The sequence below is a fragment of the Penaeus vannamei genome, chromosome 13 (genome assembly GCF_042767895.1).
Source record: "Penaeus vannamei isolate JL-2024 chromosome 13, ASM4276789v1, whole genome shotgun sequence".
NCBI classification, from domain to species: Eukaryota; Metazoa; Arthropoda; class Malacostraca; order Decapoda; family Penaeidae; genus Penaeus; species Penaeus vannamei.
Genome location: NC_091561.1, coordinates 44,790,191 through 44,800,190, shown reverse-complemented (window position 1 = coordinate 44,800,190; position 10,000 = coordinate 44,790,191). Strand labels below are relative to the sequence as shown.

The 10,000-nt window shown below is 41.2% G+C and overlaps 1 protein-coding gene across 3 annotated transcripts in view; it reads left to right on the top strand.

The window, feature by feature from the left end:
• LOC113804562 (adenosine receptor A1) overlaps positions 1 to 9,593 on the top strand; it is a 100,412-nt gene extending 90,819 nt beyond the window's left edge. Inside the window, exons 9-12 of one of the 3 annotated variants that reach the window (XM_070129403.1) lie at positions 1,144 to 1,305; positions 2,635 to 2,819; positions 7,742 to 7,911; positions 9,329 to 9,593. In XM_070129403.1, coding sequence (XP_069985504.1) covers positions 1,144 to 1,305; positions 2,635 to 2,819; positions 7,742 to 7,802 — 408 coding nt within the window. In that variant the 3' untranslated portion in view covers positions 7,803 to 7,911; positions 9,329 to 9,593. Of the gene's footprint in view, positions 1 to 1,143; positions 1,306 to 2,634; positions 2,855 to 7,741; positions 7,926 to 9,328 lie in introns of those variants that run through there. The other 2 variants (XM_070129402.1, XM_070129404.1) reach the window with 2 other exon arrangements.
• The last annotated feature ends 407 nt before the right edge of the window (positions 9,594 to 10,000 follow it).

Below are 10,000 nucleotides of genomic sequence, written 5' to 3'. Positions count from 1 at the left end.
GCAGGCACGCACACACACACACACACACACACACACACACACACACACACACACACACACACACACACACACACACACAGGTGGGTACAGACACACACGCAGAATACACATTTTAAACTAACTGCACAAAAACTAAATGAACATTCTGGTCCATAATTCTGCAATTAACTTAAGCTTTATTTTGATACAAGAAATGGTCATATTTTTTGTCTTCCCTGAATCCGCTGTCGCTAAACTTTTAATTAAAAAGTTTTAGCAATACTTCTTCATACGGTGGCCATAAACACAGAGGTAATAATGTGTTCTAGAGTTATTTAAGAAAATAATGAACAATGAATATAAAAATGAAGTTTGTTGGGTACAATATTCAAGGTTTATGATAAGGGTTTCTATGAAATATCTGATAATAATCTGGAACACGCACTTACAAACAAACAAACATCTCGACCTATTTCAAACACCTCCCCCTTATACCAACAAACACTTTTCCCCCATTCAACATACCCCTTATTCACACCTCCCTCCCCCCCCCCGACTCTCTCTCACTACCTCCCCCTGTCCCCCTCCCCCATTAAGCCACCCCCTCCCCTCTCACTAAACCCCGCCCTCTCCCCTCTCACTACACCCCGCCCCCTCCCCTCTCACCAAACCCCGCCCCCTCCCCTCTCACTAAACCCCGCCCCCTCCCCTCTCCCTAAACCCCGCCCCCTCCCCTCTCACTAAACCCCGCCCCCTCCCCTCTCACTAAACCCCGCCCCCTCCCCTCTCACTACACCCCGCCCCCTCCCCTCTCACCAAACCCCGCCCCCTCCCCTCTCACTAAACCCCGCCCCTCCCCTCTCACCAAACCCCGCCCCTCCCCTCTCACTAAACCCCGCCCCCTCCCCTCTCACTAAACCACGCCCCTCCCCTCTCACTAAACCCCGCCTCTCCCCTCTCACTAAACCCCGCCTCTCCCCTCTCACTAAACCCCGCCCCCTCCCCTCTCACTAAACCCCGCCCCCTCCCCTCTCACTAAACCCCGCCCCCTCCCCTCTCACTAAACCCCACCCCTCCCCATCTCACTAAACCCCGCCCCCTCCCCTCTCACTAAACCCCGCCCCCTCCCCCTCTCACTAAACCCCGCCCCCTCCGTTCGCGCAGACGGTGGCCACGACGGCACTCATCGTTGGCACCTTCGTCATGGGGTGGGTGCCAGCGGTGGTCAAGTACGTCCTGGTCTGCCCGAACTGCCCCGTGAGTAATCTGACTCTACTGACTCAGCTGATCCTTGGGGTCATCGTGAACAGCCTTTATACGCTGAAGGTGAGTCGCCTTGTTCCTCGAGTGTTTTGAGGGTGAGTCGTCTTATTCCTCGAGTGTTTTGAGGGTGAGTGGTCTTATTCCTCGAGTGTTTTGGGTTTTCTTTTTATTCTGGTTTTAATTCTCTTTTCTTTTTATATCTATTCTATTATCATTTGTTTTCTTCCTTTTATCATTATTAATATTTTAATGATGATGATTATTATTACTGTTACTCTTTTTGTTGATATTATTATAGAAATTATCAGTATGATTCTTCTATCTTATGATGATTATTGTTATCATTATCGCTATTATTAATAGTATTCTTATCCTTATCGGTGTTATGATTATTGTTATTCTTAGTTTCATTATTTTGTTATTATCACTATTATATTACTATCATTATCATTATCATCATCATTATTGTTAATGCTGTTATTATTATCATTATTGTTAGTACCGTAATCATTATCATTATTATTGTCATTATCATAATCATCATTATCATTATCATAACCTTTGTGGCTTTAATCCAAAATAATTACCTCGGTAGTCTTAAACATCCAAGCAACATCTATATGTATATCTTTTATTTGTGTGATTGCATTGTCCGTCTTTTTAATTAGAGCCGGTTATTCCGAGAGTTTTATGGTAATGACTGAACTAGGGTTTTCTTGTATGTGTGATTTGTATGGTAGTCTACACACACACACACACACACACACACACACACACACACACACACACACACACACACACACACATCATCATCACTATCCTACTCCTCCTCCTCATTCATATCATCATCCACCATCCTCATCATCTTCCTCTCCCTCCTCATCATCACCACCACTTCTCCTCCTCCTCCTCCTCCTCACCATCACTCCTCATCATCATCACTTCTCCTCCTCCTCACCATCACTCCTCCTCATAATCATCATCACTTCTCCTCCTCCTCACCATCACTCCTCCTCATAATCACCATCACTTCTCCTCCTCCTCACCATCACTCCTCCTCCTCATCACCATCACTTCTCCTCCTCACCATCACTTCTCTTCCTCCTCACCATCATCACTTCTCCTCCTCCTCACCATCACTTCTCATCCTCATCGCCATCACTTCTCCTCCTCCTCACCATCACTCCTCCTCCTCATCACCATCACTTCTCCTCCTCCTCCTCCTCATCACCATCACTTCTCCTCATCACCATCATCTTCATCACCATCCTCCTCCTCCTCCTCCTCACCATCACTTCTCATCCTCATCGCCATCACTTCTCCTCCTCCTCCTCATCATCACCATCACTTCCCAGCGTCGCACCCCCAGCCTCACCGCCCCTCCGTCCGCAGGTCTTCATCGACACCTTCATCTACGCCCTGCGGCTGCCTGACATCCGGAAGGCGCTGGCGACGATGTGGGAGGCGGCGAGGAAGTGCGCCCGAGGAAGACCTGTCCCCGGCAACGACCTCTCGCGCCTCTCCTCCTCGAGGACGACCTCCATCCAGCTGTCCCTGAGCTCCTCGAGTCTCCACAGGTCGTGCTAGGGGGGGAACGCTCGTGGTGTCTGGCTTTGGGTTCGTGTTCTTGGGGGTTGGGGAGGGGAGGGGAGGGGGAGGGGAGGGGGAGGGGGGAGGGGGAGGGGAGAGGGAGGGAGGGGGAGGGGGGAGGGGGAGGGGGAGGGGGAGGGGAGGGGAGGGGAGGGGGTGGGGGAGGGGGGGAGGGGGGAGGGGGAGGGGGGGGGGGAGGGGGAGGGGGAAGGGGAGGTGGAGGGGGAAGGGGAGGGGGGCTGTCAGTTGCCTTACTGGGGGGTTATGGTTATGAATGAGATTGGAATATTTTCCGATATGAGATGAGTAATTGGTGTTATTCTTAAGTTGTTCTGGTCGCTCATTCTCCTTTACACCGTCTTTCGACAATTGTCACAGTAATTCTTTATTCAAATCATCCTCAGGTTGTGATAACGGACAGCTATTTCTATAATCTAAAAAATACTGGGCTTCATTATACTACAATTTTGAGTTCATATTCCATAAGCATATTTTTGTTAGGAATAATATTGCACAGTCTCCACTGTTATTGCAGTTTTGCAACTTTGCAAGGTCGTTTTAGCAAATGACACCTTGTCGTTTAGATGATTTTTAAGTGTCATATTGCCTTTCATATAAAGGTGAGTGCAAAACGAAGCATAAAACTGGATTTAGACGCGAAATAATATGCAAATAAAAAACACAATTATCAGAATGAAAGTTTCATTTGATAAATTACACACTAATGTAGCGATTTAAGAATCTACCTCGCTACGCCCTCACCCTTTTTGATGTAAAGGAAAATTGCATAAAATCTTTAAGTCGATAAACTCGAAACTAAGGATGTTTGCGCTGATCTATTCAGAAGTTTACCAATTAAATATCCAAAACATTTTCAGCTTTAGTAATAAGAATATCTCGTTAACTAATGCTTACCAAATGCATGTTGAAAGCATAGTCGCCTGATTAGTAAACTTTAATAGACATTAATAGACTAAAAACCTTATTGTCTTCAGCAGTGTAACAAAGGATTGGATGAAAGTTTGTTCTAATCTTATTCTGCCATCTTTCAGCGTAACAAATACTTCGATTATATGGCATTTTAGTCAATTATCAACATGATAGACAGAAAATGAAACACTGTCACAAGAGAAATAGAAATAGACAGTGTTCCATTTCATTCGCCTGTATTTTTTTTTTTTTTGTCTGAGTTGGTTACACTGTGTAGGAGGAGAAAGTACGTGAGTTAAATAACAAAGCCGTTTGCTCCTATTAATTAAGCGAAAAATAGTAATATTAAGTGACCCGCATACAATGTTACCAACTCGCTTAAAAGTATTGCTAAAAAATATATAATTTCATTTGTTATTCTTTTTCCTCTAATTACTTTAGGAAAGTAGAGGTACTTTGTGAACATAATATTATGATACATTTTTTGGGAGGTATTTTGAGGTCCATCGGTATTGAAAAAAATAAAAATTTAATACGCACTAGTATTTTTATGCAGTACTTGTGGTGACTTTTATACTAATTAGGATTATGAAGCATTTCTAGAATAAATTACCTCTTAGAAGTAATTCAGATAATTTTCATAAATCAGTTATTTATATCATTCTTCTCTTACCTTGTTTTCACTTATCAATTGTATCTATCTATTTATCATCTATCAGTTGTCATTTTATCTTCACAAGCCTTCAATCTAATCTGCAGATAAAGATAATAAACTAAGTAGAAATATTTAATCTCAGAATAATTAGTTATTCGCAAATCCTCCGAAATCATTTACCGAAATAAATGTTTTTCGCTCTGCTTTCATGTACAATCCACTGCACATGAACCTGCATGACTCCTTTCTAATCCTTAACTAACAGCCTAACCCTAACATTCCCGCGGCTCCACCTTCAGGCTCAGGTCAACTCTGAGTCACGGGTCACCGGGCTCCCGTTCGGGGTCAAGGTCACGCTCCGGCTCGCCCGCCCTGCACAACAACCAGAGCAAACGGTGAGAGGAAAGAGGCAGCTGCAACATCATGCAAAATATGCCACAGTCACACACACACGCATATGTATATACATACATATATGTACATATATATAGAGAGAGATACATATAATGTATATAGAGAGATAGATAGATAGATAGATAGATGGAGAGATAGATAGATAGATAGATAGATAGAAAGAGAGAGAGAGAGAGAGAGAGAGAGATAGATAGATAGATAGATAGATAGATAGATAGATAGATAGATAGACAGACAGATAGATAGATAGATAGATATAGCTATAGATATGGATAGATATAGATAGAAAGATATAGATATATTTACAAACATACAGATAGGCAGATAGATAGAGATATGCTGACAGACATATAGACAGACAGACAGAGAGATATACTGATTGACAGACATATAGATAAATACAAAAATCCAGACACACATATCACAGACATACGGCCGGTTTGTTAAGATTGTGCCATGCCCGACCCAAAGAATTTTCATAAATACAAACGCAGAAATAAAGGCATATCTGTCTATATACCTGATAAACTTTTAACTAACTATTTGCCCGTTTAATATGCATTTGCCCGGTTAATATGCATTTATTTCTTTATTTATGCATGTCAAGTTTACTAGAAATGCTTGGGTCGGGCCTCGCACAGTTCTAACAAACCAGCAGTTAGTAAATCATTTGCGAGAACGAATCAGAAATATCCACCCATTCCCGACAGTAATATTTATGACTCGCTCCTCAAGTCTCTCGACATTCTGGAGACTTTTCCCAAAACAGACAAAAGGTAACGCTGAAGTCAACACATAGCGGGCAACGGGACATCAGCGGCCCTCGATGTCAACGCAGAACATCCGGAGGAACTTTAGTCAATGGTAAAAGTCATTGTCAAGCCCGTGTCGAGATTAGAGCAAGAGGAATCTCCCACCAAACGGGAAGAATACTTCGTGCAATGTTAATTAAGTCCCGGGCAAAGAGGAAATAAAAGGAGTCGGAATTCGAGATGAAAGAAAAGACTTTTAAAAGGGGGGGGGGAGACTCAAAGAAGTTAAAAGAAAGAGAGTTAAGAAGTAATGACCTGCTACGTTAAGAACTGCGCTGTTGATAGATTCAAACCAAGGTAGATTAGTGGAAACCCGGGTCCCACTTCGAAGTCCAGCTTTCTGTGTTGGCTGGCTCTCTCTCTCTCTCTCTCTCTCTCTCTCTCTCTCTCTCTCTCTCTCTCTCTCTCTCTCTCTCTCTCTCTCTCTCTCTCTCTCTCTCTCTCTCTCTCTCTCTCTCCCAACACTCGTGTGTGCCTTGCTGGCTTCAGAAAGGTTTTATTGGCGTCATAACTGTATATTATATTTAACATTATAATGGTGTAAATACAAAGGAAAATGTATCCACACATTTCCTAGACGATGGGAAACTATGGGTCCTCATTCTCCCTGGAACACCGAGGAAGAGCTAAGGTATTGAAAGTTCTTGCTCTGTCTCTGTCCCTGATTCCGTATCTACTGATCTTTGACCCATTAAAGAGGGTGAAATCCCTGCCTTGAGGTCAATTCCAAGGGCATACACAAGGCCAACGGAACCACGACCTTTGAGAACCAAGGAAGAAAATTACCAGATGTTTAGATCGTCTTCGGGAGAGGGAAAGCTACCTTTTTTACGACCTGACTTGAGATAGAAAACTCTTGAGTAGCTGGATAAAGTCGAGACATCAGTAGGGAAACATATAATATCAATAAAGCCCTCCTAATTATTTTGCAGAAAAGATCTTTGTTAAAGGAAATCATAAGATGCCGAATTGATGAGCCAGTGAAGATGGAAGAGATCTGCAAAGCTACATTGCATGGCACTGCATGACTAATACAAAAAAAGAGATCAGTGAACAAAGCCGGATCTCATGCTGACAACGTGTACAGATATTAAAATAATTATGCTAATACTAATATCACTTCTAGCATTGTTTCTACTGAAACTACTAGTACTGGATATTACGATAATGATAGTGGCAATAACCGGAATAATATAACAAATAATATGGCTGATTATATCAATTATTGTAGGGATACGAGGATAATGGTAACGTTAAGGATAATGATAGAAGTAAAAAGAGCAACAATAATGATCAGTATTATGTTTTTGATAGAAGAGAATAACGATAACAGCATTAAATGATGATAATGATATTAGTAGCTGTTATTAGCAGTGATGGTGACAATACTTGTAATCATAACATAACGATTATACTATCGTTTGGCGTTAGTGACATTTATTATGATGGAATAGGAAGTGGTGATAATCAGAAAAAAATGAAATGATATGAATGATAACAATAATATCAATGTCTCTAGAAATGACACGGGTTTGCGCATATATATACATTTGTGTGTGGGTGTGTATGTATGTATACACATATACTGTATATATATATATATATATATATATATATATATATATATATATATATATATATATATATATATATATGTATGTGTATATATATATATATATATATATATATATATATATATATATATATATATATATATATATACATATATATATATACACACACACACACACACACACACACACACACACACACACACACACATATATATATATATATATATATGTACATATTAGTGCGTGGCTTAAGAGACCACCGAAAGAATTTTTCCGTTGAACGTGTAGTAGACTGCAATAAAGATATAGGATAAATAATATCATTTGCTACGTTAGGCCATGGCGTGCATTATAACGAGCCGGTTCCTCGCCAACATATATTTCCAATACGATATAACGAACAACAATGAATCACCTTCAAATCATTCATGAAAAAGGGTTATATGAATAACATAATGACTGTTATGCTCTCTGTTCGTTGTGGCGTCAAAAGGTTTTTAGTAACATGCAAAATGACCCTTAAGGATTCGCCGTGGCTTGACAACGACCTGGAAACACGACTTCAGAAGGACCCCTGTTAGGTAGACGACCTGGCACTCGGGGCGGAAGGATCCCAGCTCTCCTTGCCCAAGTCATCGCCACTTGTCTTCAGGTCTTCAAGTCATCGAGTAGCGATTCGGACGCAGCTCTTGTGGTGTGAAGAGATCGGTTTGCAATTTATTTTATTTTTTCCAGTTTTCTTTTTTTATCGTATATAATAGTTCTTGTGTTTAAGGCTGCCATAATTACTATTACGTCTGGTGTTTTTTTTCAGCCATTGTAACTACTTCTGCTATTCCTACAACTGTAACTAATATTCCTGCCGTTATCCCTCTACTATTACTATTACAGTACAGCTGCTATTAGTGCTACCTTTATTACTAGTACTGCTACTTCTGATGTTACTAATACTGATAACGCTGCCAATACAACATACCAACTGAACTCACGTAGTTACTGCAAGGTTCTGATTTGTAGGATACGTCACTGCTTTCATAATCAACACATGTAGGAGGTCAAGCAACATCAAATGATTGAATAAACAAAACAAAGAGACATATGCCATCCTTTTCGATGACTCCTTTTCTAGAACAAGAGCAATTGATGTCTAGTACTGACCTCCATCAGCTGGCTTTCTGTTACTCTGCAAGACTAGACTGTAGAGAGAACTCATGTATTTAGAATGTTCATGTTCTTCACCTGGCTCTCAGAGATAGGTTGTTCCACCGTTCCCCAGAGTTTCGTTCTTGGAGTCAGGTGAGAAAGATGGAAATAAACATATTAGTCCTTCAAATGCAGAAGAAAAATATCATACTGAATAACTAACCCTATGGCAAAATGAATAAATTATAATGATAAGTATAAAATGAATATCTGTAACACTACACTTTGCCTTAGATATCTGTATACTTCACAATTATATTTACAATACACCTGTAGAATAATTCCCAATAATTGGGCATACAAGGCAGCAACATCCAATCTGAACCTAGCTAGACACATTTCAACATTTTCATGAAATTATTTATATATTGGACTACAAACGTCCAATATACAACATCAGGTTGTATTCCTCCCACACAATAACATCCTCTTTGATTATATATAAACCAAATCCCAGACAGCAATGTCTCTTTGAAAATGCTGAATCCCTCACACACTAAAGTCGTTTTTAAATGCAAATAGAATGGATCTCTTCAACACAAGTACACCCTTTTAATGAATTTATACCCCTACCCCTCTGCTCATGAACATCCTCTTTGAAACCATTAAGACCAAACCCTCCAAACCTGGAACCTCTTTTTAAGGCTTTCAAGACTAATTCCACATCACAGGAACCCCATATTTTGCACAGACATAGCCTCCCTCCCCAGCTAACTAGACGACATAACAAAGAGAGTTAAAACCCCTCCCTTCGTGCCCCGTCAGAAGCACACATGCCCTCCTCTCCCAGCTGACAAGACATACAACAAAAGCAAGGAACTAGGACCCCTTTTTGTCCCCAGTCAGACGCAAACACACCCTCCCCCTCCAGATCTTCCCTTCGGCTGACCTGTATCTCCCTCCTGCAGGATGGCCTCCCACTCGCCCTTGGCCTCCAGGAAGGGACCTCAGAACCTGGAGGTCGTCGCCATCGGCAACAGCGCCAACGACGAGCTACGCCTCCAGACGCTGGTGGAGAAGCCCCTCGACCCCATCCTCGAGGACGACATCGACTACGTGTAACTCCGACGAGGCGAGGGAACCGGAGAAGGACTCGGAGGAGGATCGCTTGGGAGGAAGGAAGGAATTTTCACTAAGAGGAAGAATGACAGACTGAGAGAAAGGCCGATTGGGAGGAAGGAAGGAATTTTGATTGCGAGGAAGAATGACAGATTGACAGAAAGGTCGATTGGGAGGAAGGAAGGAATATTGGTAGGAAGGGAGGGCGAAAGATTGGCTGGGTGAAAGATTGATTGGGAGGGAGGAAGACAGAGTGATTGGGAAGAAGAAAGGAATCCGGGGAAATGGAAGCCAATGAAGGGTGCCTGTGCAAGAGAGCATGAATAGGATCATTATCTTCGTCCGTCTGCATCATTCCAAAGAACCATTAATATGAAATATATATATATATATATATATATATATATATATATATATATATATATATATATATATATACATAAATATGTATATATATATATATATACATATATATATATATATATATATATATATATATATATATATATATATATAAATAT